At 37.1% G+C, this 26,710-nt stretch overlaps 4 protein-coding genes across 9 annotated transcripts in view; all 4 read right to left on the bottom strand.

Annotated features, from left to right (window-relative positions):
• Window positions 1–26,710, bottom strand: part of LOC149052016 (adhesion G protein-coupled receptor L4-like) — a 168,593-nt gene that overhangs the window by 71,711 nt on the left and 70,172 nt on the right. Inside the window, exons 10-12 of the mRNA XM_089209993.1 lie at window positions 6,646–6,763; window positions 6,451–6,554; window positions 5,928–6,030 (exon numbers count right to left, since the gene is read on the bottom strand). Coding sequence (XP_089066119.1) covers window positions 5,928–6,030; window positions 6,451–6,554; window positions 6,646–6,763 — 325 coding nt within the window. The remainder of the gene's footprint in view (window positions 1–5,927; window positions 6,031–6,450; window positions 6,555–6,645; window positions 6,764–26,710) is intronic.
• LOC149052027 (adhesion G protein-coupled receptor D1-like) lies at window positions 3,396–5,799 on the bottom strand. The gene is made up of 6 exons (XM_089210501.1): window positions 5,468–5,799; window positions 5,246–5,312; window positions 4,495–4,583; window positions 4,223–4,343; window positions 3,913–3,954; window positions 3,396–3,798 (listed from the first exon to the last, which is right to left on the bottom strand). The coding sequence occupies exons 1-6, from the start codon at window positions 5,539–5,541 to the stop codon at window positions 3,676–3,678; spliced, it is 516 nt and encodes a 171-aa protein (XP_089066627.1). The 5' UTR covers window positions 5,542–5,799; the 3' UTR covers window positions 3,396–3,675.
• Window positions 7,192–17,428, bottom strand: LOC149052026 (macrophage mannose receptor 1-like). Its single transcript, XM_089210121.1, has 10 exons — window positions 17,021–17,428; window positions 15,045–15,080; window positions 13,362–13,736; window positions 10,931–11,326; window positions 9,264–9,481; window positions 9,108–9,166; window positions 8,682–8,880; window positions 7,811–7,918; window positions 7,481–7,568; window positions 7,192–7,237 (listed from the first exon to the last, which is right to left on the bottom strand). Exons 1-7 carry the CDS (start codon window positions 17,091–17,093, stop codon window positions 8,871–8,873), a joined length of 1,167 nt encoding a protein of 388 aa, XP_089066247.1. The 5' UTR covers window positions 17,094–17,428; the 3' UTR covers window positions 7,192–7,237; window positions 7,481–7,568; window positions 7,811–7,918; window positions 8,682–8,870.
• On the bottom strand, window positions 18,410–24,152 carry LOC149052025 (adhesion G protein-coupled receptor D1-like). Of its 6 annotated transcripts, none has more exons than XM_089210891.1 (6): window positions 21,703–24,152; window positions 21,296–21,588; window positions 20,528–20,616; window positions 20,250–20,370; window positions 19,942–19,983; window positions 18,410–19,772 (listed from the first exon to the last, which is right to left on the bottom strand). In XM_089210891.1, the coding sequence occupies exons 3-6, from the start codon at window positions 20,578–20,580 to the stop codon at window positions 19,668–19,670; spliced, it is 321 nt and encodes a 106-aa protein (XP_089067017.1). In that variant the 5' UTR covers window positions 20,581–20,616; window positions 21,296–21,588; window positions 21,703–24,152; the 3' UTR covers window positions 18,410–19,667. The 6 variants fall into 6 exon arrangements, with proteins under 6 accessions (XP_089067017.1, XP_089066940.1, XP_089066827.1 ...); XM_089210814.1 differs by having other exon boundaries at window positions 18,410–19,826; window positions 21,703–24,151; XM_089210701.1 differs by having other exon boundaries at window positions 18,410–19,983.

Genomic DNA, 26,710 nt, shown 5'->3' with positions numbered 1-26,710 from the left:
GAGGAACACGAGGTGTGAAGTAACGTCATCGCCCGTGATGCTCGTAGATCTAGAATTTCGGGGTGATCCGATAAAAATGACTAATAAGAGGACTTTATTGAAAGCCAAAGACATAATTTTTTAATTAAGCTTAAATCAAAAAAGGTTCTCCGTGAGGCTGTAAGGAGTTCCATTCCAGAATTTTAATACGTAGATTGTTTAACTTTAAGGGTTGTTTTAAATATTTTTCTGTGAGTGCACGTCACTTTAACCCCTGAGCTTGTTCAGAAAATCAGATATCGAAATTCATGAACACTAATGGTGTTTTAATTTGCGATGAAAAAGGATAAAGTACACCAATTCAACCATTTTTTTCCAAATCCCCGGATCGAATGTTAAATTTTGCATTTGTTTAATTTAATGCCATTTTAAGTACACCCTGATGATTAAGTTCGATCTCTTGTCTAAGCACATCGAACGTTCAGCAGCTATCTGAAGGGGAGACGTGTTTCCCTTATGACATCTTGTCATAGTGGCATAAAACGATAGCAATTAAGCTATCATAAATATGGCTGCCAAAGCTGCTGCATAGACAACCATGACGGAAACAACATGACCACCGCATGAATGTCTCGCTTGTGCTATTTGCTTTCTGATTACTTTGCTCCGTATGAAGGGCTTCAGGAGTCCAATTTATAAGAGATCCTTCTCTAATTATAAACTAAGAGTTTAATGCGGGCATCTTTAGAGTCTGGTGTGTTTTGTTTTAATTAAGAGTGCCATATAACTGCCATCTGACATTTTTTTCTCGAATTGGTTTGGCTGAGTTTTACAAGAAGTTCCAAAATCGATATAAGTGTTTCGCAAATGGAAAGTCGAAATATAATTAAGGTGGTATTAACCTAGCGCGCAAGTATTAAAAAAACATTTGCAGACTTTATTGGACTCAGTCGTACTCATCTCGCAATTAATCAAGCGCACGATACTATTATAGGTTGCTGTCTTTACACTTATACGAATGTATCATTCCGGGTAATTCTTTTTTCAATTATTTGGTATTGTATGGAAAGCGAAGAATATATAGAAAAATTATAATAATGATAATGGTGATAATACAAAGATCCCCAAGTTTTGCTTTAATGATTAACAAATAGTTTAGAAAGGACATCTGTAGAGTTTGGTATATTTCATCATTAAAGTTCCGTTGGTTTAAAAATGCAAATCAATATTTCACAAATTGCAAGTCGATTTCGACGGTGTCATAGCTACAGCAGAACAAACAGGAATAACTAGCTTCGTACTCACCCAGCACACAATGTATTGAAAGCGCTTTGAAAATTTTGCTGGAGTCAGTTCCATTTATCATCCACTTCATCGTGCCTAAGATATGCAAAGGTTACTCTTAAGAGCTATCGTTACACTTAAATTTGATTCACCTCGCTTGAGAGTTTTGAATTTGCGGCATCCTCATAAAAAGCCTTTCGTACGAGTTAGATTTTAATGCAAATCATGATCTCTGATCACTTGTTCATGGCGTTAGTCTCCATTATTTTTTTCTGTCATACACGGACCTATAGACAAAAAGCAACTTGCACCAGATGTGGAACATTGTTTTTCTTAATACAATCGAACATTTTCACAGCATTAAAATACTTTTTATAGTTCAAGTTTTGCAGAGCAGCGGCTAAAAAAATAATTGATATTAAGAATGATTATTTCTTTCTGAGCTCCACTAAATAAAATTGTCTTAAACAAACTTATCCTTTATCAACCGCCAGCTAAAGCTAATATGCCATCAGTTCGTATGCATAAATAGAAATGATTATTATCTATTCATCTCGCCTATGACATGCTGTGCGTTTCATTTGGTGGGTCTAATTACTTCGTATACCTTGATCTTTGATGAACTAACTCGCGCATGTATTAATTAACATGTATCGGCAAACTCTGAGTCGAAGGATTTCTTCTCGGTTTTCTTAGATCATAAGTTCGATGTGAGTTTACACCAGGTTGATCGTTAACTGATCAGAAAACCAACAGAGGCTAACGGCTTAGTGTTCAGCCTCCAAAACAACTCTCCCCTGCAAAAGCGTCAGACCACCTCTTTTGTGTCCAAATGTTCGAATTCCAACATTTTAGAAGGAGCGGTGGAGTCAAAAGCTCTCAGTGCGAGACGTTCCTGGGTCATAGTGATGCGCTCTGTGGGCGAGACATTCTAATCTCCTAGTATCTCTCCACGCCTATGAAATAATTGATTATTTATTCTGGAATATTCCCTTATCCTAGCTGCAATGTATTTAGTCAATCGTAGCCTGAAGTGCTTTGACTTATCGCATTTGAGCGCTGTAGAGAGAAATGTACTTGTATATTCCAGAATAATTCTTTTTTTTTTAAACATCTTCGGTCTTAATCGTACGCTTCGTCATTCATGTTTATTTATAAATAGGTATGACGTAACCTTGACTGTCCTTAACTGTTGGCACATCGACAAAATCGACTCCTTCCCTTACTTCTTGAAATTTTTCTTCGATGCTACGTCTCCGCCGTAGTGATATTTGAAAACCAGGCCCATGGAAATATTCGGCATTTCTATCGCTAAGCTTTTTCCTTTAAATTGCATACTCTGTGTAAAAGTTCTTTAGTCGTTGTTTAATGATGTCTGCCGAATAGTTTATAATCTCTTATGCCATTTCTGGCTAAAATTGCCTGAATTTCAGTCCAAATTAATCCATGTATTTTCGATTCAAAACGATACTCCTTTCTTAGGAATCCGGAAAAAATGGGTAAATATAACTGATCCACAAAAGATCCACTCATAAGGGTTTTTTTCAGTTCTTTCAAAACTAGTTGTTTATTTATTCAAATATTTACATATTCATCTACTTATTCATTAAGCAACAACATTGAATGTCAGCGCTAGCTGCTAAGACTATTAGTATTATTTGTTATAATACCTACAGAAAGAGCATTATCTATCAACAAACCCAAATAATTTATTGAACAACTTGTAATATTCTTACCAAGGAACGACTCTTAAAGGAGGTAGAGTAATTATCCCTAAACAAAGTGATTGAAGCCCACCACAATTTATTAGCTCACCCCTGACACAATCTCATGGTTGTCCTCAAAGTTCCTCGAAATTCACAATCTTCCATAGTAGCTCTCTCTCAGTATAGCTTTCGGAAAAGTCAGTCACTCCCGACAACAACAAGTACTACTGCTGCACTGAGTCCTAATGTGCAAATAATTCCTCAAAATTCTGGAAGCTTACAACACAACTAGATTGGTAGTGTTTCATCATAACTACGTAACCTAGTAAAATTCTCGAGAAGTTCCTTGGTATGAATGTCGGCATGACTAGGCATTCTAGATTTCTGTGGTCTTATTCGAAGGACAGTCATAAAGATACTAAGCCATTAGAAATTTAAATCTATAGATTGGTTTATTTCGATGAATCTTGCCTGCAAATATATGATCGCTTAGAAAATAAACTCATAATCATAAAGAAGATAGGTTACAATTACAAGTAGTTGAGTGCTTAAACAATAATGAAGAGAATGACTTCTTTTTGTCTGCAGATTGTAACTCAGACCGATCGCAACCGACTAATAGCTGATTATACTAAGTAATTGACTGTTATTTACGGCTGGCTGGATGCAGTTATTTAAGTTAAGGCGATTTCGATTTAAATTCAGCTCAAGACTGCAATTCAACTGCCCATACATTTCCAACCTCACTTGGATTGACGTGTGGGCTCTTCCTTGTGGAATTGTGGAATGGAAAAACGATGTTCATCTTTCTTTCAAATCGCTCTCTGATCTGCAGATAGACGAGCAACAAGGAATATGGTTCTTAGCACTCGGATATTGTATCGAAACACTAAGACTTGATGAGATGCAGTTGGTGTAGAATCAGTCTAATGTTTTTTCTTACCTGAGTGTCTCGCATACCGTGTAAAGCGAAAATCAGGAGACCCTGCAGCATAAACATGATTTAAAGTTCATTATTTTTCACAACATTCAAATACACTAGTCAAATTTCTATTAAGATTTCCAAGAAGGAGGGAAAATTGCATATCTCATAAATGGAGAAGAATCTGTTGCATAGTTAACAGCTTTTTTTTCTCAGAATTCTAATAAATATCAACTGACCAATGTAATGGTGTCTCTCACGTTTAGCCTGACCCTAAGTAAAATAATAATAGGGACTGAATGGCTTTTGAGAGTTACCATCGAACACTGACCTGAGTAGAGTTGAGCATGGTGAAGATGTAAGCGAAAGCTTTTTGAACAGGCGAAAGTAGACCAAATAGCCATGTGACACCCAGCAGGGGAATCATCACCACGCATGGTTTGATGCCAAGTCTAGGAGTTGAAAAAAAACATTTCTTTAGTTTCCTTTGACAATTAATTTTCATCGTTAGATATTGTGTTAAAGAATGGGGAAGTTGGGCGAATATGCCTCAAAAGCAATCTCTTCTACTAGTTTGTTTTAGTTTTACGTTGGGAATCTTACCGTATTTGCTGAAAATGGTTGTCTTCCGCTGTTGGCTGCACCAAATTGGTCATCTCCTTTATGACTCGTACGAGTATCAACATATTGAGCTGAAGAATACAATATAAATAAATTAGGTATTAGGAAATGGTAGTTGAATCGCCAAGGTAAGAGCGGGTCCTTTCTCGCAAAAAACGTCACCAGTCTGGTAACAAGGGTTGGGTACAGAGTCTTCTACAGGGAATAGAACTTCCAACCGGGGGACCTAGATTATGAGCTTAGATCCTTTACCAAAGAGCTAAAGAAATCGCGAACAAAAGTGTCCACACTAAATGAACTACGCTGAGTGAACCTCATGTTAAATAATATAAATTCAATATCTCCACCTCTTTCTGCTCATTTCCCCTTTTGCAATATTGCAAATTTATATCAATGTGAAACTATGACAAGCATTAACAAGGAAGTGGGATAAGTTTTTTCTTTCCATACTAGGTAGTAAAAGTTGGAGAGCATATTAAGCTATCTTATGCCTGTGAAGACATTGTCTCAACAGGTTTTCCTCGTTATTGAAGGCCATCACCAGGTTAAAATTGACCAGCATCCCCGAACACAGCGGCTACGTCCAAAGTTTATTGTGAGTAAATAGTTAAATATTGTGTGGGGACGCATGGTAAATACTTAATTCCATATTTAAGAGAAAAGAAAAAAACTCTTTGTTAGTAATTAGTGCTGGTATATCAGTCCCAATCACCAACACTAATCATAAACTCACAATTTCAATGAAAGCCACAAAGGCGGCAAATATCCAGATTAGGTTGTTAGTCGAGGAAAGCCAGCAACTATACTCAAAGAAGTAAAAGACAAGAAAGACACACAAATTTTCAGCAAATGAAATGATGACGATTCTAAACCATATACGAACATAAAAAAGAAGAATGCAATGAAATGAATTAAAAGAAGAAAAGCGAGAAGAAACCGTTATTTTTTTCCTCACTATTTATCACTCGTATAGCTTTGTAACCCTTCTTTCCCAGCAGCGATGCCAAGTGAAATGGCCACCATGATCATTGGAAGACCTACCCACAAAGAAAAGAAGGAAATCGAAACACTTCGCTGAATCACAACACCAGATTTGGCGATCCAAATGCATGGTTACGGTTACCAGTGCATGTTGTAAAATAATCAACTTACCCCATGAGGTGACGTGATACATGTACATCTTGGTGTTAATGTTGTAAACTTTCACAACGAAGAAGTAGAGATAAACTGCCTCGACCAGCATCCAACAGAAAGCGACCATCAAGAAATACTGCACCAGAGCTGCTACTGAAACACAGGCAGCCTGTGGAAAGAAAGAGTTTTCGTATAATTCTTAACGTGCTCCTTTCGACAAGATATCTACGGTGCAAAGAGTAAATTCATTCTTTCTATGGATAGAAGGAGAGGCCACTGACTTTGTGTTCTGTGGCGCTTATTCCAGCGAGGAAGATGATCTGTCCAACTCCAAGGGACATAGAAACACTCAGCCGAATTTGGGTGAGAGGTTGACGAACATCTCTAGTGAAATAAAAGTAAAAAAAGAGAAGGATGAATGAGACAAAAGCAACAACAACAATTCATTGAAGACAACAAGAACAGCAAAACAAAAAAATTAATTAAAAGACACAGAAAAATATGGCCAAAAGATTATCTAAATCTTGACAGCAAAGGAAAGAAAAAAGTCAGTAAATAACTCCAGAAAGGACAAAAAAGGAAATATTACGCAGAAAATCTCTAAACCCTAAACAATTTATAAACCGTGAAACCATCAGTTGTTCAAGCGTTCGTGATGGGGCATGAAATGAAGCTTGAATTTGTGAATTATCCGACATGCATGTTCTTGTTTGCATGGAGACTTGCATTGAGATCTCTTTTCTCACCAGCCTTGTTGAGGGGAGTTAAAAATCTACCTAATTATTATTCAGGTACATTACTTACGTGAGGCAAGAATAAAGTATTAGTGTTAAAAGTATCCCGACGATGGAAAGGCTCAGTCCCACGTAGGTGATGATTTTCAGAATTGTTTCGTCCTCCTCGGTGAGCTGTATTAAAAAAAGAAAAATTGAAGGACAACATTTAGTTAGTTCATTGAGCCCATAAAACTATTGAGTAAGACAAAACTAATTTTATTACCTTTGTGCTACCAGCGTAGTCCATTAAGACGGCAAAATGCGTCAAATGATTGCAACTGCAAACTGTTTCTTCTGAGTTGCTTTTTGATGTAACTACATGGCATCCTTCCTCTGAAAAGCTGTCAGACATAAAAAACAAAAATGTAAAGTTAACAAAGGGCACAAAATTATTCATTGTTTGGGGAAGAGGTGATGTTTGACAATTTTGCGCTAAGATTTTCTTAGTTGCGAGGACATTTCAATCAGACTTCCTCTCTCTAAAAAAAACAACATGTTGCTTTCTAGGAAAGTGTTAATCTACGCGAAAGTTCATTCATTCTCCTCCATAATTGATTTAATTTTAGAAGGAATAAATACTATACAATAATATATTGTAGAATTTTTACCTTTTGCTGAGGCCACTCCAAAACATACAGCGCTTCTCTGCTGTCAAGACCTGAAAATGCGTTTTATCTTGTCAGAATAAATCAAAACAACACACAGCAACTAATTTTCACGTTACCTTTAGGTTTTTGAACTTTAGGATGACATTTTCTTCTAATTTCTCTGGCTTGGGGTCCATAGTTACGGCCATTATCCTGGAGTTGATATACCTATGAAGAAATTGTATTTGAAAATGGACCAGAATCGAGGAAGCAGTATTACATACTTTTGGTAGATTCAAACCAATTTTTCACGAAGGTGAAATGGTCAGAGACAAACAGGGAAGCTTCCAACCTCAATTAGGGTTTTTGGAAAGTTTCTCAGTTCAGTTTAGTTAAATTTAGATCTTATGTGTTTCCGTGTTAGGTGTTTTTGGGGGTAAACGACATGGAGTAAGAAAAAAATAACGGCACCTTTGGTGGTCTGTTTCACTCCTTATGACTTGATCTGTCAGGAGTAGGTCATGCAGATCCTTGTACACACACGCAACCACCATTGATCCTTTAAAACCCCCAAGAATCAACAAAAAAAGTTATCAAACAATAACATAAAAGACACAAAATTGAAAGTTTTATCAGGCTCTGAGGTATGTGAATTTTTAGCAGGCGAATGATTAAAGAAGATAGACTATGTAAACTAAGAAAGCGCCTTCATATGAGGCTTTGTTTCAATACAGAAATTTCTATTGGAGAAACCAAGGTAATACTAAAAGTTGTGAAGTTACCACAATAGTTGATACAAACCATTTTCCTCAAAATTTGAAGAAGGGATATCGATTCTCGCTCGCCATTGTTGTTCCTCAAAGTGGAAGCCACTTGCATTCTTGCGATAGGCTTTTTGAATGACCAAAACTGTCGGGGAAAAAAAAAAGACAAATGAAAGCACCTACGGTGAAATTTGCAATAGCACATCTAAACAAAAATGCGTTTTGCGGTGTACACAAATATTTCATAATCTTATTGGATGAACGTGTATTGTTTGTATCTTATTTGCCCTGCAACGACTATTCGACGATTTCAACCATTTTACAAGGTTTTTTAGGGTAAAACTGATGAAAAAGTGAGTAATACTGTACGGACGAAAATAGTGAAAACTCAATTGGTTCCTCGAACCGTTTCGTCGGAGAACTATAGAGTTCATTAGGGAGTTTCTATGAGTACGGTTAAGAATCTTGCATTTATGTGCATCGCAGATGATAGGCCAATTTTGAGCTCAGTGTATTAAGTGATGCAACCGGAAAGTATTTGTAAGATTTGACAATTTTAGATAGTAAAGTGTTACTCATAAATTTATCCTCTAAGAAAAGTTTCAATAAACAGAGCCAGAAGAAGGATTTCACAATTTGAAGGATTCCGATTCTTTCGTGTTGTTAACTGTTCAAGAATACGTTGAATTTCCTTCTACACCGCGAATAATCAAAGTATCAAGCAAATTAAAAGAACAGATGTATCTATGACATTCAACAGAAACGTTTCTAAAAAATTGGGCTTATAAATGAGTTCTTACATCATCTAGCTGTAGTAAATTAGACAATTCAGTGGGTCAGTCAGCAAGTCAGTAAGTAACAGAGGAATAGACTTCGAAACTAAACAGGATTGAAGGCCACAAACTCACCTATTTTTGGGAAAACGATCCTTTCCAAAGACCTCTTTCCACTCAAGTGTCGCTTGCCATAATTAACAGCAAATTTTTCGACGGCCTCTGCCACCTCCAAGATGGACATTCTAAGTGTTTTAACCTCTACTGTGCGCGCCTTGTCTTTTGTGACGTTCTTGATTTTTATAGTGAAATCTTTAAACACAGCTACTGCCTCCTACAATTACATAAAATTTTTCCAGGTCATTAACCAGCCAGTCTCATATGTACAATTCATGTTAAGAATGCGGAAAAAGTCTAGCAGGAGGCCCCAAATGATTTCCACGATATTTATTGGCTAAAGTACTCTTTCATGCACCTGAATTAGTTTTTAGGCCTCAACGTTTTCACCTCATGTGGCTTAAAGCCTTTAAATTATAAACTTTTAAGTTGTAAACTACATACCTGTACGGAATTCCTTCTGGTAATATTGTTCCGCCAAATTTTGAAACATACTCCTTTATCTGGAATAAAAATCAATGTCTGCCACATTTGTAAACAGAGAACATCCTGAAAAGCGACATGCATAAAAAATGGTAAATGGCTATTTAGAAAACATACCAGCTGCCGAAGTGGCGATGGCGACGGCGATGGTGACTTGGACGGCGACGAGGACGAGGACGACGACGGCGACGGCGACAGTGACGGTGACGGCGATAGTGACGGTGACTGCGACGGCGAGGGCGATGGTGACGGCGTCGGCGATGGCGATGGCGTGGTTGCAAGTACTATTCCGAGTGATGATGAAGGCGACGGAGTTTCCGTAGATATTGATGAATCTTGAAAGTAAATTGTTAATCAAGACCGCATCATACGAAAAAAAGGCTTAGTATTATACTGTAAAGACATAAAAATATGGACAGAAAGCGGATTAACAAAATGGCTGTTATCAACGATCAAAACTCTTAAATCCACTCGATTTTTTATTGGTTATGCACAACACTCTTAATGTTTCCTTTGCATTAATTTCGTGTTTCGCACACGTCTTGTATGATCGATGCTCTGATAGGGCTGTAGCATGTTTCTCGAAGATACTAGTGAATAAAATAATAATGCAATAATACATTCCTGAATTACTCGTTTAACATATAATACGTGTACACATTTTGCCCACTTTTTGTCATTTCAACTCGCCCTAACGCTTAGAAAATGCCACTCAAATCGCAAAATATCCGCATGTATTTATTGTTAAACCGCTGAATATGACGTTTTCATTTCTTACTTTATCTTAAACTGTCTCCAATGAATTTACTGACCCTTTTCAGGAGTCTGTTACTTTTTGAATTTTTTGGTTTAACCTTGATCGTCTCGCTGGAAAAAGACTTCTAGCATTATTATTTTGTTTTTGTAAAACAACGGGTTTTTTTTCTAGCCGGAACACTCTCACAATTTTTGCTATTCAAGGAAGGGGTCGCATCTGGGAAAAGCGCAACCCTAACTTTCGCAATTGAAAAAAAGCTTAATTCAAATCGTTGAAAATATCAAAAGCCCCGTAGTGCTAAGGTGGCGCAGGCAGATTTAAAAAAAAAAGTAGAGTTAAAGAAAAAAAATCAGAGCAGTAACTGCCAATGCTTGTAAGTGAGCCTTGGAAAACACGCGGGAGCTTTCTAGATCTTCGCGCTTAAGATATGGATGGTCGACGGTCAATAATAAGCGTGGGGGGGGGGGGGGGTAGGGGAGTGAAGATTACGCCTGTCCGATGACATTGTTATTTTGAAAAACCCCGCTCGCCCACGACAGGAGTTCCTGATTGGTGTGGTTAAGCTCCACAAGCTTGATCACAAGCCAAATGTGTCATTTGAACATGTTGCTCTTGCGGGAAAATGCGAAAGATGGCAAATTTTGTAAATGAGAAAGTTGTCAGTTTCGATTCCGCTTCGAGGAGGCACTTAAGTGTCTTCTGGAATATAGTATGTCTCGCGCATTAAAATCGAAACAGAATGAAGTAATCAGTTCTACACTGGTTCTGGAAAGGATCTACTTGCCGTGGTGCCAACTGGCTTTGCGAAAGGCCTGATACTTCGGGTATTGGTTAGCAGGAAAGAATCCCTCGAGCGTAGTTGTCGTTTGTCAGGTTATGATCAAATGGATTAACGGATTAACGGTAGCTACACTCACGCCTTTTCGTTTGGAGGACATAGAGTGCGAAAAATATCGACTGATATTTGCGTCAGCAAAGAACGTTTTGGTGAGGCCTCTTTTTTATAAAAATAACACAAATAACTTACCATTGGTAATCTCACAAATATAAGCGTTCTGTCGACTTGTACGATTAACACTACCAAACACGCCCTGTTCGCCACTAATGGACCGCTTGCACATGATAGCTGCATCGTGTTCACCACTTGGCTTCCATTTTCCCCATTTGCAAAAAGTCAGCGGTCTTCCACTCACCCAGGTCCAATTCCCGGCCTTTTTTCTTAAACCAATACTCCAGCTGTCGTTATAGCCTTTTTTAGTATTTCGCCTTTGAATCTCGTTATTGATGAAATTCCATTCTTCTTCGGTTTCGATGGAAATTAGGTCCCCTCCTTGGCTTTGGCAGATGATTCTGTTCCAGTTCCAGGACCTTCCATATACCGAAATTATGTACCAAGAGTTGTTAAAAGTTATATTTGGGCATTCTACAAAATGATAAAGATGAAAACAAAAATACTAATCATCATAAAGGTGATAAATAAACTGATAATTATAATAATGATGATAACATAAAAAGATAATAATCACAATCACAATAAAGGAGAAAATGAGATAGGAAACGTAACTTCCTCTCTATTTGATTCCTATTTTTTTAACATTATGTTTGATCAGTGTCAATTAATAGAATACATCTTTTTTTCACTACGGTGTCCGCAATCTCTGACCATTTCTGAATCAGTTAACTTCACTTCACATAAGATTATTTATGAGTTCAAGTGATTTTGGTAGTTGTGTTTTTGAGTAATAAATTAATTCCTCGTTGAGCTGACACCTCCCTCCCCACCCCGCCCCCTATTCTTTCTCCCCCATCTGAACAGACTTAAAAAAACGTGAAATTAAATGTGTGTAAGTTCTCATAGATGTGCAACCGGAGATACGCAGTTAACCGTATACAGTTGTTACGGGAAAATTTTTCGGAAAAAGAGCAGAAATTTAAAGTGCACGGGACAATCTCAAAAGATTATCTGGGTAACGGTAATCAATATGGACTTAAAAAGTAAAGATAAATTAATAAGGGGTGACTCGTTCTTGTTTTTGTTTTTCAGCAGTTTAGAATTTAAAGTCAGTCTTGCACATAAAATAGGTTCATCAAACCCACGATGCCTCGTCCTTAAAAAGACATTTTCTTAGATTTCCCTGAAATCCTGAGGTCAATCCTTGACAGGACCTGAAAGCTACCCACAATACATTTCGGGTTATCGTTTGCACTTTTGAAACGCTTTTTTTCCGACAATCTTTCTCAAAAGAACTCTATGTATCATTTGTTTTTCTCAGAGGGCATGGTAACGAATCCTGCAATATTATTGATTATTGATGCGGTCCGTATTTTCCCAACTCTGCCCACGAGTACGGTACTGCTTGAGCGAGCCGCCAGCTATATCTCTAGCTTTGTTGCCAACTTTCGTAAATTCATTTCGTTTTGCCGGCTGGGCAGTATTTTTACGCAAATCATTTCAAAGAAAATTAAGCCGATTAATAAATTATTAATCCTCTCTTTCTCTCTCTCTCAAATCGCTTTGTTTGCCTGCAAACAAAATGGTTTTGAAATGAATTTTGGTAACAGATATGTCATTAAATGGGTTGACGTGCGGCCTAAAAACCGTTTGTAATTAAACTAAACCGTCACTAGAAGTAACTCAGAAAGTTAAAACGTGAAGTATTTGTTTAAAATTGAAATAATCAATGGAAATTTCATTCATTATATGTCTGAACTCTCTTAAACAATTTGTTCCTTGAAGAACAGTGAACGAAATCTTCTGTACTTCAAATACGCTTTCTGTAAGTCTTTGCAACTCTGCTCAAGTTGGACACTGGTACTGTAAATTTCACAACAGAAAACGAAGGAATTCAACACTAAAAGCTGCATTAAAATTCTCCTTTTGGAGAAAGAGCACAGTTACACATGCGATTGTGCCAAACAAAAGAGTAAATTCCCTCAAATTCAAAACAAAGATTTAAATTTATTTGCAATAACTCTCCACTTAGGTTTATATGCAAAACTAGCACCGTGGTTATTGTTGCTGTTGTTTTAAAGCGAGCATGAACTTTTTTTCTTACGCAATCTCTAATTGACAGGTGTCAGAATGTGTCAGATACTGTTAAAAAATGTTTCAAAGTTTGTTTGGATGCGTTTTAACTCATCTCTTTTACTACACAACTGAAAATAATTAGGTGAGGCCTCTCTTAAATCTACATTATTAACTCATTCTGTTTCAAATACTATTTACTCGGTCAAAAATTGTTCAGTTCATGGAGGATCTTACCGGAATTATAGCGCTAAATCACCAGGTTCTTTTTGAAAACAATTCGTTGAGTTTAAGGAAAAACAAACTGTTATTCACTAGCCTAGTTCTATCCGTATTGGGAAAAACTTCAAAAACTTGGGCAAATTTCATTACACAAGTGCAAGACTGCAATGTATCAACACATAATATACTTATGATTGGAATGTGATCTTACCTCCGGGCATCTCGCAAATGTAGGCATTTTTTTCATGATCTTGAGAGATACCATTATAGAGGCCTCCATTCTTAAATATTTCCGCCCATTTGTCGTTATCACCTGGCTCAGAATCTCGCCATTTCGAAATACTCTGTTGCTTTCCACTCAGCCAAGTCCAAACCCCGCTTTTGTTCTCTAAACCGATATGCCACGCACTAGTATTCCAAGTACCACGCTTTTGAATCTCATGATTGATAAACTGCCATTCTTCTTCAGTTTCGATGGAGACTAAATAACCTTTCTGATAAGTGCAGACACACTTGTGGTTGTCCCAATATCTTCCGGTTTTCGAAAATATGTAAGAGGAGTTTTTGAAACAGATTGCTTGGCACCCTACGAGCAGAAAACAAAGGTATACTAATGAATAACTGTGTACTAATGATGACAATAATGCTGATAATGGAGACGAGAAAGTATTATAACATAGCGCGCGTGCTTGCCCTATAGAAGTCCTATTGAGCCGCTATGAACAAAATCTTCATTTACGCGGCACGCCCGTGCGTAAATAAGATGACGTGAGCATTTTTTTTTAACCTGGCTCCAGAGTTTCCGTCCTGTTAAGCTGCAGTGCAGTTTTCCTTCTCTTTGAAATATAGATGAAACCAGTTAAGAACTTCCCAATTTTTCTATCGGCATTGACCTTTTAGATCCTGATCCAACAAGCAACAAAAATAAAGCCGAAAAAAACTTGCAAGTTGCACGTTTCGCAATTTCGTCGGAAGACCAGCTGCAGCAAATTTTGGCCGAAAGACATTCACTGGGAACAAAAATCACCAATTGGTCATTAACAACATTTAAAGGTAAAATTTCCGTTTTCATTGTTGTTTTTTGCACTTTGCACGGCAGCGTAATATTATTTCGAACAATCAAAACCCTTGATAACTTCGGGTCTTTGACTTTTAAAACATTTTTTCGTGACATTTGAGTTCATTTGGCTTTGATTTTCTCCATTTTCCCCGTAAATTTTGAGCTTCTCATTCACAGTTATCGGTTAACTGGATCAAATGTTTCCGCTCAAACCAAGGTATAAAATGTGGCGTGTTTTTAAACAGCCAACAGGGACGTTTGTTTACTTTTTTTGTACGTTGTGAGAAATTTGCAGTCTATCACAATAAAATGCTTCTCCGCGCATATCCTTGTTGTCGCTCTGTTATGAAAGAATTTGCTCACGCTTTTTTTGCTGTGTATATATCGAGTTATAGATGCACGCGAGAGGTTTGGAGAGCACTTAATAAGCTAGAGTTGCTCTTGGCTGCGCCTCGAGCTACTCTTACGCATTTTTCGTGCTCTGCAAACTTCCCATGCATCCATAACTCGATATACGCACGCTAAACATGAAAAAATTCTTAAATTTTTTATACAATTAATTTCAATAACAAACGATAGGCATTAAAACCCTCTACCTCACTAAGGAAAAATTAGAATTAGGCTAGGTTTTAAAACTTGGAAATTGGGGAGATCAGGGTAGTAGCACTGTTACTCGTTGACTCTTTCCAACTTACGTTTTAAATCAGAATCCGACGTAATTGTAATAGGAAGTCTATATCTAATTATTAGCATGATCAGTCTGATAGTATCTTTTTTTCCCCGTTCATGAATTCAGGGGCGTAAATGTTAAAATTGGAATTAGCACTGCCCAACCTGTTCCTGGCAAATCCATCAACACATGAAGGATGACTGTAAAAGAGAAATGAGCAAATAAACTGATTGTTATCTCAATAATAACATTTGAAACAATGGAAAAGTTTATTAGATTTCGAGCCAGACGGTGCTGATGCATTATATTTGTTTGCTACATGCCCTTTAACATTGACCCATGGTTTTTATTTTCTTCCTTAGGGAGCAGACGGAGAAATTTAAATAAAATGCCGGATCTGTGCAATTTACCAACCGGCTGAACAAAACTTGCTACACAAGCCGGAAGCATTTTTAAGGATAAGATGGACCCTCGAGAACGTCTTTCGGACAGAACCTTTAAACGGGCCATTCGGAGTGCAACTAAACTGTAAAACAATGAAAAAAAAATGTTTCGCTCTAGCTTGCAACAATTCGAAGGGGACGATATTTTGTTAAGCAAATTAATCAGTTATCAAGTCTGATCGCTCAAATAAAACTCCTACACAACTGATGATCGCTGATCACTGATCACTGATCGCTCAAATAAAACTCCTGCACAATTTGAATATTGTGGGATTGGCCTCCAAAATCTAGTGAGGATTTTTGCATATTCATGGTGTTACCAAACTATGGATCAGCAGACCGTGGAACCTACGTAACCCATTTTCTTTAATGAATTTTTTTTGGGAAAAGCAATGAGATAAGTATAACGTTTGCTTTCGGGTACAAAGAAGAATAATTTAAAAAAGAAATATGTTTTAATTGTCCACGGCGTCCAACTTGACGAGCAGTCAGCAGTTTTAATAACTCAACAATAATTTGAAAGCTCTAACGGTTTGGGTACCGCGATATTTGAATAGCGCGTTATCCGAAGGCTCTCAGTAAAGCTTAAGGCTGGAATTCTTTGTACATAACCCTGGTATGAGGAACATGAGCCGCAAAGTTTCATCGTCCGTGATGCTCGTATAATTTCGGGGTGATCCATTAAACATTATGAATAAGAGGACTTTATTAAAAGCCAAAGACAGAATTCTTTTAATAAAGCTTAAATAAATAATAAAAAAAAAGAATCTCCATGTGGCTGTAAGGAGTTCCATTGTCGAATGTTAAAATATGGAAATTGTTTAATTTTAAGAGTTGCTTTAATTATCTTCTGTGAGTGCGCGTCACTTTAACCCCTCAGCTCATTCAGAAAATCAGCGATCTACGAGAAAGGAAAAATTAAACCAATTCAACCATTTTTTTTTCAAACCCCGGATCGAATGTTAAAATCCAATACCATTTTTGGTGGACCCTGATAATTAAGTTCGATCTTTCGTCTAAGCACGTCGAACGTTCAGCACCTATCTGAAGAGGAGACGTATTCCTCTATTAACATCTTGTCTTAGTGACATAAAACGATAGCAACTAAGCTAGTGTGTTCCTGTTATCCTAGATATGGCTGCCAAAGCTGTTGTGCAGATAACCATGACGCAAATAATAGGACTACCGCATGAATGTCTCGCCTGTGCTATTTGATCTTTGATTACTTTGCACTATACGGAATCTAAAAAGGTTTCAGAACCCAATTTATAAGAGATCCTTCTCTAATTTAGAATTAAGAGTTTAATGCGGACATCTTCGGAATATGTTTTGTTTTGTTTTGTTTTAATTAACAGTGCACAAATAACTGTGGTACTTACCTGGCGCACAACTTATTAAAAAAAAATTTGCACACTTTGCCGGATCTAGTTGTGCTCATCACACAGTTCAATCATTTGGCATTATACGGAAGGCGATTAATATCGAGAAACTAATAATAATGATAATACAAAGATCCCAAAATTTTGCTTTATTGATAAACAAATAGTTTAGAAAGGAGATTTGTAGAGTTTGGTATGTTTCGTTATTATAGTTCCTTAAGTTTAAATTGGAAATAAATATTTCACAAATTGGAAAGTCAGTTTCGAAGGTTTCGTAGCTACAGCAGAACAAACAGGAATAACTAGCGTCGTACTTACCCAGCACACAACATATTAAAAGGGTTTTGAAAATTTTGCCGGATTCAGCTCCATCTATCATCCACTTCATCATGCCCAAGATATGCAAAGGTTGCTCCCAGGAGCTATCGTTGCACTTAAATTTGATTCACCCCGCTTAAGAGTTTTGAGTTTGCGGCATCCTCATAAAACGCTTTGGTACCAGTTTGAGTTTAATGCAAATCATGATCTGTGATCGCATATTCATGGCGTCAGTCTCGATTTTTATTTTTCTGTCAAAGACGGACCAATAGACAAAAGCAACTTGCACCAGATGCGGAGCATTGTTTTTTTTTAATACAATCGGAAAACCTCACGGCATTAAAACACTTTTTGTAGTTGAAGTTTTGTAAGGAAGCAGCTCAAAAATAATTGATGTTTAGAATGATTGTTTCTTTTTGAGCTCTGCTAAATGAAAGTTGTCTCGAACAGACTTCTTTTTATCGACTGGCAGCTAAAGCTATTGCGCCATTTGTTCGTAAGCTTAAAATAATGGAAATGATTATTATTAATTTATCTCGCCTATGACATGCTGCACGTTTCAGTTGGTGGGTCTAATTACTTCGTACTCCTTTAACTTTGATGGAATAACTCGCTCATATGTTAATTAATACGCATTATTATCATGCAAACCATCACTTTTGTGTTCAAATGTTCGAATTCCAACATTTTAGAAGGAGCGGTGGGGTCAAAAGCTCTTTGTGCGAGACGTTCTTGGGTCATAGTGATGTGCTCTGTGGGCGAGACATTCTACTCTCCTGGTATCTCTCCACGCACATGGAATAATTGATTATTTATTCTCGAATATTCTCTAGTCCTAGCTGCGATCTATTTAGTCAATCGAAGCTTGAGGCGTTTTGACCTATCGGATTGGAGCGGTGTAGGGAGAAATATACTTGTATATTTCAGAATAATTCTTTTTTTTTTATTATTTCTTCCGTCTTAATCGTACGCTTCGTCATTCATGTTTGTTTATAAATGGGTTTGACGTAACCCAGACTGTTGCAAGCTGTCACACACATCTACATTATCGACTCCTTCTCTTGCTTGTCGAAATTCTTCTTCAATGCTACCTCTACGTCTCCGCTGTAGTGATATTTGAAAACCAGGCCCATGGAAATATTCCACATTTCTGTTGCTGAGCTTTCTCCTTTAAATTGTCTACGCTGCATAAAAGTTCTTGAATCGTTCTTTAATAATTTGTACCGAATAGTTTATAATCTGTTGGTTTATGCCCGTTTCCGCCTAACATCGCCCCAATTTAATTCCAATTAATCGTTGTATTTTCGATTCAAAACGATACTCCTTATTTTAGGAATGTGAAAACAAATGGATAAATGTAACTGATCCACAAAAGATCCAGTCAAGGGGTTTTTTTTCTGTTCTTTCTAAATTAGTTGTTTATTTATTCAAACATTTACGTATTCATCTACTTATTCATTAAGCAACAAATTTGAATGTCAGCGTTAGCTGCTAGTATTATTAGTATCATTACGGTACAATTTAACGGACAGAAAGAGCATTATTTTCTAAGGGCCTGTTTACACGGTACGACTTTGTCGCATGCGACAAGCTTACGACAGGCTTACGACACGAATTGTTTCGTGTAAATCAAACCTACAACTCGCTTACGACTCTTAAGTCATGTCATTGGCCTGTCGTAAGCTTGTCGCATGCGACAAAGTCGTGCCGTGTAAATAGGCCTTAACAAACCCGACTACTTAATTAAACAACTTGTAATATTCTCATCAATGAGCGACTCTTAACGGAAAGTAGAACACTTATCCTTAAATAAACTTACTGAAGCCCACTAAAAACTATATCTTAGCTCACCATTGACACGATCTCACAGTTGTCTCCAAAGTTCCCTTAAATTAACAATCTTCTACAGTAGCTCTCTTTCGGTATTGCTTTCTGAAAAGTCAGTCACTCCCGACAACTAGTACTACTGCTACACGACTGACTCCTTATGTATAAAGTATTCTAGAAAATTCTGGAAGCTTACAACACAATTATATTTTTAGTGTTAAATCATAACTACGAAACCCAGTAAAATGCTGCAGAAAGTTCCTTGGTATGCATATCAGCATGACTAGGCATTCTCGAAGTTTCTAGAAACTTATATTCAGTTATTATCCATAGCTTATTGTTAATAGTAATAATAATGTTTGATGAAAAATTTGTTAAAACTCAATAAGTAAAACGCCGAATATGAAATAATCATGCCGTAAGCGCAGAGAGTTCGCGTCCAAGAATCAAAACATAAATACACTCTATTAAAGCTGCGTGTTAGAGTGCTTTTTTTGAAGAAAGAAGAGTCATGATTTCCTGGCATAAATTTCCGCCTCGTCTGTGGCAGACTGTAATCTTATTCGAAGGATAGTCGTCAGCATACTGAGCCATTAGAAATTTAAAAAGAATTATAGATTGGTTTATTTCGTCGAATCTTGCCTGAAAATGTCCGATTGCCGAGAAAATAACCTTATAATCATGAAGTTAGGTTACGTTTACAACTAGTTGAGTGCTTAAACAAAGATGAACGGAATGACCTCTTTTACCTGCAACCGACTAATCGCTGTAAGTACTTGTACCAAGTAATTGACTGTTATTTCCAGTTGGCTGGATCCAGTTAAGTGCGATTTCGATTCAAATTTAGAAAAGACTGCAATTCAACTGCCTTTATATCCCCAACCTCACTTGGATTGACCTGTGAGCTCTTCCTTGTATAGTTGTCCTTTGAAGAAGATAGAAAAACGATATTCATTTTTCTTTTGAATCGCTCTCTGATCTGCAGATAGACAAGCAACATGAAGTATGGTTCTTAGCAGTACTACTCGGATATCTATCAAAGCACTAAAACTTGATGATATGGAGTTAATAATCAGTTTAATGTTTTTTCTTACTTGAGTGTTTCGCTTGCAGTGTAGAGCGAAAATCAGAAAACCCTGCAGCATAAAGATGATTTCGGGATCATTAATTTCTAAATATGCAAACAAATTAGTCAAATATCTATTGAGATTTTCAAGAAGGAAGGAAAATTACATATCTTATAATTGAAAAAGAAGTCTGTCTTCTCTTGTATGGTTAAAAACTTTTATTTTCACAATTCCAAAAACATATCATCTGACCATTGTAACGGTGTCTCACTTGATCAGAAAGTAACATAATAATAGAGGTTGAATGCTTTTGAGAGATATCATCGAACACTCACCTGAATAGAGTTGAGTATGGTGAAGATGTAAGCGAAAGCTTTATGCACAGGCAAGAGAAGACCGAATAGCCACGTGACACCCGGCAGGGGAATCATCAGCACGCATGCTTTGATGCCAATTCTAGGAGTTAAAAGAAAATATTCCTCAAGTTTCGTTTGACGATGAATTTTCATTTAGTTAGATATCGTAAGGCCTTACTGGTTAATGAGCGAGGAGGTTAAGCGAAAAGAGCCTCACAGGAGGCTATATTGTTTTAGTCTTATGTTGCAAATCTTACCGTATTTGCTGAAAATGGTTGTCTTCCCCTGTTGGCTGCAACAAATTGGTCATCTCCCTTATGACTCGTTGGAGTATCAAGAAGTTGAGCTGAAGAATACAATGAAAATAAATTGATTATTTAGATATGGTTATCGAATAGGCAAAGCAGGAGAGGATCCTTGACAGAGACGTTACTAGTTTGGTAACAAGCTTCGGATAAAGAGTCATTTACAGGGAATAGAACTTCCAACTGTGGGACCTAGATTATGAGCTTCGATTCTCTGACAATGAGCTGAAGAAATCACGAACGTCTCTACACTAAATGAACTATGTCAAGTGAGGCCTCGTGTTAAATTATATAAATTTACTCTTCCTGCTCCTTTCTTCTTGTTCAATGTTTTTTTTTTTAGTTATTCTTGCGCGAAAAAAATATCGTAAGATATCAATGTGAAACACTGAGAAACCATCAACAGGAAGGAGGAAGAATTGTTTTTCCTTCATACTATGTAGTAAAAGTTGGAGAGTCTATGAAGCTATCTTATGCCTGTGTGGACATTGTCTCAACAGGTTTTTCTCGTCATAAAAGACCCTCAATAGCCACGTCCAAAGCTTGTTGTGGGTAAATAGGAAAAGGAAAATGGTAAATAGGAAAAGGAAAATGGTAAATATTCTGTGGGATCATATCATAAATGGTTAAATTATTTTTTACAGAGCAGAGAAAAAAATCTTTAGCAGCAAGTAGTCCAGGTATACCAGTCACAATCACCAACACTAATCATAAACTCACAATTTCAATGAAAGCTACAAAGGCGACAAATATCCAGATCAGGTTGTAAGTCGAGGAAAGCCAGCAACTAAACTCGAAGAAGTGAAACACGAGAAAGAAACACAAATTGTCAGCAAATGAAATGATACCTATATGCAAAAACAAAACAAAGATTTAAATACAACAAATAAAAAGGAGAAGAGCAAGAAGAAACTCTTGAATTTTTTCCTACTATTTATCACTCGTATAGCTTTGTAACCCTTCTTTTCCAGCAGCGATGCCAAGTGAAATGGCCACCATGATCACTGGAAGACCTACCCATAAAGAAAGGAAGGAAATCGTGTCACTTCGCTAGATGACGACACCATATTTGGTGATCCGAAAGCATGGTTACAGTTACCAGTGCATGTTTCAAATAATAAGCTCACCCCATGAGATGACGTGATACATGTACATCTTGGTGTTGATGTTATAAGCTTTCACAACGAAGAGGTAGAGATAAATTCCCTCGATCAGCATCTAAAAGAAAGCGGCCATCAAGAAATATTGCATTAGAGCTGCTATTGTAACACAGGCAGCCTGTGGAAAGGACGAGTTTTCGTATTCTTATCGTGCTCCTTTCGACAAGACGTTCACGGTGCAAAGAGTCAATTCATTCCACGGATAGAAAGAGAGGCCACTAACTTTGTTTTCGGTGGCGTTTATTCCGGCGAGGAAGATGATATGTCCAAGGGACATAGAAACACTCAGTCGAATTTGAGGGAGAGGTTGACGAGCATCTTTGGTGAAATAATTGTTAAAAAACAAAAAGAATCAATGAGACAAAGCAACAACAACATTGACAACAATTGGATGGACGAATATTGTTTTTTTCTTATTTACCCTTCAACCATTTTACATCGTTTTTTCAATGAGCAGCACTGGACGGACTGAATTTGTGAAAACTCAATTCGTTCCTCGAACAGTTTCGTTGGAGAGCTATAGAGTTCATTGGGGAGTTTTTAAGAGTACGGTTAAAAATTTTGCATTTATAAGCATCGCAAACGATAGGCCAATTTTGAGCCCAGTGTATAGTATGAAGTAAGCGGAAAGTATTGGTAAGATTTGTCAATTTCAGTTAGTAAAGTGTTGCTCACCAATCTATTATTTGAGAAAAGCTTCAATAAACAGAGCGAGAAGAAAGGTTTCACAATTTGAAGGATTCTGATTCTCTCTTGTTGATTGTTTAAGACTACCTTGAATTTCGTTTCACACCGCAAAAAATCAGAGTGTCAAAGTATTAGACAAATTTAAAGAACAGACCAATCGATGTTATTCATCAATAACGTTTCTCAAAAGTTGGGCTTATACCTGAGCTCTTACATCATCTAGCTTAAGGGAATTAGACAACTTAGAGGGTCAGTCAGCAAGTCAGTGAGTAACAGGAATAGACTTTGAAACTAAACAGGATTGAAGGCCACAACTTCACTCATTTTTAACTCGTGAATTGCGCGCATGCGCAAGAGCGAGTTATAGATACGATGTGGGGAATAGCATTCGCTCGCTCGCTCGCTCGCTCGATTGGTCGATTCCTGTAAACTTTTTTTAGATTTTAGGCTTTTGAGTGCATTTTATAGTTTTTAGCGAGCAATAAACAGACGAAATGGCGACCTTTGTTGCTAAGAATAGTGGTGGGGTGAAAAAGAAGCCAATGATAATCTTAAAAGAGTTTTTTTTTCGTTTTAGTTTCAACAAGCGGCGCCAGCGACTGGCAGGCATGCAAGGATTCACACTGAAATAACAGAACAACCTTCGTTTTTCATAAAATTGTAATTTACAGTCCTTGAACTTGAAAACAATCCGAAGATTCATTGAAAATATCACTTACTGCGAAGCGCTCGGAGTTTACAGATGTTCAAAAGCTTTTTCTGTTATAGCGTGAGATTGAGGACAAAATTGATCATTACGTTTCGTCGCGTGTGTTTTTCCTGTGAGAAGCAACAAAAGATGCCGGCGACTGACGAAATAACAAGTTAACACGAAAATCAGATTACACCTAAACAAACAATTTTAGCTACCGATTTTCAGTGAATTTTTAAAGAACAATTTTCTTTTAAGTTTCAAGACAATTTGAAGATTCAACATACAAACAACGTACTAAAATGCGAAAGTTACACACCACAAAATTGATAAATAGGCCTGAAATGAAATTCTATCTTGTTATTGATCATACGTTGCCTAGCACGTGACCTAAATCTACCCAGGCGGAGATCCAAAATGACGGTGGCAGGCTTGGCTTAGTTATATCACTCAAAACTCGTTCCCGTTTGTCTCATTTGATAAAGAGGGAATCGTTAATGTTTTCATTAAGACAGTATTGCCTTGATTTTCTAATATTTACAACGAAAGACAGTAAATTTCACTTTTCACCCGCATTTACTTCCAACCTTTTCTTTTGAACCAGAAACAAAAATGATAGACGTTTAAAACACATGACATCATCCACCTTGTCAAATGTAATAGCATGATCATTTCAATTGTAATGCCTTCTTATCCCAACGTTACTTTGTTTCTTTGCTACATTAGCGAACACTGAACTACTGCTCGTACTCTAGATATGACAATCAACCACAAAATTCCCTGAACCAGATAACATTAAACATAATCTAAAAAATCATATGTCAATTCACGAGTTTGCTCACAGAGCACTTTGATTGGAAAAACGATCCTTCCTTTTTTGAAGGCCTCATTCCACTCAGGTGTCGCTTTCCAAATTTCTCAGCCGACGGCCTCTGCCACCTCAAAGAAGATTTTTGTAGTGTTTAAACGTCTTCCGTGCCAGCCTTGTCTTTTGTGACGTTCTTGAGTTTTGGGGTGAAATCTTCAAACACAGTTACAGCCTCCTACAATTACTTGAAATATTTCCAGGTCATCAACCAGCCAGTCTCATATATAGTAAAAATGCGGGAAAAGACTAGCAGGAGGCCCCCAATTGTGTCCAGGGTATTCATTGATTAGAGAACTCTTTAGGAAGCCTGGATTGTTTTTTAAGCCTCAGCATTTTCACCTCATATGGCTTACTGGTGGTTTATCCTTAAGGGTCAGTCAGCACTAGTACACATTTTCCTTACTTTTTGTCATTTCAACTCGACCCTACGAGGCTTAGAAAATGCCACGCAAATCGCAAAATATCCACGCATTTATTGTTAAACCACTGAATATGACCTATTCATTTCTTGTTTTGTCTTGAACTGTTTCCAGCGAATTTCCGGCCTCATTTGGATTTTTGGTTTAACATTGATCGTCTTTCTGGAAAAAGGATTAATTCAGCGCTTTTATTTGAATAATTTGATGGATTTGTTAATTAAGGCATAACGAGAGAAAATGATTACGAGGTTACTTGTCCAGGCCTTAAAATATGTCAATTTCGAAAGTATGATTTGAAAAGGCAGCATCCATCTAATCTTCTGATGTAATGACCGCTAAAAATTTCTTCGCATGAATTAGTTTATAGTTTATAAAAGAAGGGGTTCATGTTTTCGCTCAAGCAAAACGAAACGCATAACGCAAAGCGAAACTTGAATCGTTTAGCAATTATAACAACCCTAGTGAAAAGTGACTGAAAACGTGACTCCAGCCTTCATTTTAGTTTTCGTGTAACAACGGGTTTTTTTCTCGCCGGAACATCCTCGGGATGTTTGATTTATAAGGAATAGGTCACACTTGGGAAAAGTTTTCCAAATTGTATTTACTTTGCGGTTGAAACCTACCGTCGAGGGACATTTCTAAGTACGACCCTAACTTTTTTTAATTGAAAAAAGCTTAATTGCTAATTGTCGAAAATATCAAAAGCATTGCAGTGCCTGGGTGGGGCAGGCAGATCTTAAAGAAGAGTCTCGTTGAACAAAAGAAATCACAGTGGTGACTGTCAACGCTTGTAAGTGAACCTTGGAAATACGCGGGAACTTTCTAGATCTTCGCACTTAAGATATGGATGGGCGGTCAATAATAAGCGAGGGGGGGGGGGGGGGTTTAGGGGAGTGAAGATTATGCCTGTCCGATGACATTTTTATTTTGCAAAACCCCGGTTACAGCTCCAGCTGTCAACCACAAGCCAAATGTGTCATTTCACATGTTGTTCTTACGGGAAAATGCGAAAGCTGGCAAACTTTGTAAATGATACGTTATTAATTTTCATTCCGCTTTCGAAGAAGCACTCGTGTCTTTCGCAATTTAATATGTCTCGCGCTTTAAAATCGGAACAAAACGAAGCAATTTTTACACTGGTTCGGGAAAAATGAGGAACGGCAGTAGGCGTAGTCTCTTTGGTCTCGTCACGCAACACGCTCTCTCTCTAACGGGGAATAGAGGGCGTTGTGAGACGAGACTAAACAACAGCTGCGACAACAGTGGGCATGGCACGGATACATTTTATTTCTGCTTAGGGGTTTTAGACAATAGAGACAATAGACCAAAAAATACCTGTGTGGGTTCAGATAAATTAGTTTTTTTCCTTTCTCTTAAGGTGAAGTAATGCGATATTTTCGTTACTTCAGAAGTTATGCTCTTTTTCTGTTACAAAACTGATAGTGTTAGGAACACAAAGTTTCCAATCTTAACCCTCCCAGCCAAAAGAATAACTCTTGCATGCTACGCATGCCTATGTTTATCTTCTTGGTGAGCAGAATATCAATTAATTCCAACTCATTATTGACTCTTTTTCAAACAAGAAAAAGTATCTACGACCCCTGGTGACATATGAGAATTAAGGTAACCCTTACTAACCTCGTTACAGATTAATGGTTGCTAGGTCGATCGAAATGCCCGCCATATCTGAATTAGACACAGGATGGTCAGTTTATTATGTTCACTGCACATTTTGCATTGCATTGAAATAAGCCCTTACAACTTTACAGTTCAAACGATCGGATATTAAAATAGAATACAATAAACATAAAATTGATTCCCCTATGCAAAGAACAAACAAGTCTTTTATATTTGTTTTAGAATCTAAGAAAATTGATTACCCTGGTTTGCTTTCCTTGTCAATTAGTTTTCATCAATCACTTTGATAAAGTACTTCTACTGTAATATAACACCTTAACCCTTTAACTCTTAAGATCTCATTAGTAATTCTCCTTACTGTCTACCATACAGTTCTTATGATGTTGGTTTGGAGAATTTGGTATTGGATCAACTTATAATCCCCTAATTGATATTTTTCTTTAATCTCATCACTTGTCTGCTTGATATTATATTGATATTGTAAGGAGAAATTCTGTCTTAGTCACTCATGGGAATTAAAGTGTTAACATCAATATCCATATTCTCTAGACTCTTCACTATATAATTCCTTTAGTACGGATAAGAAGAATTCATGTTGTAATCAGAGTGTCTTGAGTTAGGAATCTTTTTTTTTTATTCTTAATGAATGATTCAGCAATATTACTGGAGGGA

The sequence above is a fragment of the Pocillopora damicornis genome, chromosome 1 (genome assembly GCF_964200805.1).
Source record: "Pocillopora damicornis chromosome 1, jaPocDami1.2, whole genome shotgun sequence".
In the NCBI taxonomy this organism is placed as follows: domain Eukaryota; kingdom Metazoa; phylum Cnidaria; class Anthozoa; order Scleractinia; family Pocilloporidae; genus Pocillopora; species Pocillopora damicornis.
Note: the sequence above shows the minus strand (reverse complement) of the source record. Positions and strands in the feature narration are given on the sequence as shown.

Excerpts from the sequence above, each read along its gene's own strand:
- LOC149052027 (XM_089210501.1), bottom strand. The coding sequence starts at position 5,541 with ATGATCATGGTGGCCATTTCACTTGGCATCGCTGCTGGGAAAGAAGGG. Across the intron at positions 4,344-4,494 it reads AACCATTTTCAGCAAATACG|ACTTGGCATCAAACCATGCG; the intron begins GTAAGATTCCCA and ends TTCAACTCCTAG. Across the intron at positions 3,955-4,222 it reads CCATGCTCAACTCTACTCAG|GGTCTCCTGATTTTCGCTTT; the intron begins GTCAGTGTTCGA and ends TTTATGCTGCAG.
- LOC149052026 (XM_089210121.1), bottom strand. The coding sequence starts at position 17,093 with ATGATGAAGTGGATGATAGATGGAGCTGAATCCGGCAAAATTTTCAAA. Across the intron at positions 15,081-17,020 it reads TTTAATATGTTGTGTGCTGG|TCATCCTTCATGTGTTGATG; the intron begins GTAAGTACGACG and ends TCTCTTTTACAG. Across the intron at positions 9,167-9,263 it reads CATCGCCACTTCGGCAGCTG|ATAAAGGAGTATGTTTCAAA; the intron begins GTATGTTTTCTA and ends TTTTTATTCCAG.
- LOC149052025 (XM_089210701.1), bottom strand. The coding sequence starts at position 20,580 with ATGACCAATTTGTTGCAGCCAACAGGGGAAGACAACCATTTTCAGCAA. Across the intron at positions 20,371-20,527 it reads AACCATTTTCAGCAAATACG|AATTGGCATCAAAGCATGCG; the intron begins GTAAGATTTGCA and ends TTTAACTCCTAG. Across the intron at positions 19,984-20,249 it reads CCATACTCAACTCTATTCAG|GGTTTTCTGATTTTCGCTCT; the intron begins GTGAGTGTTCGA and ends TTTATGCTGCAG.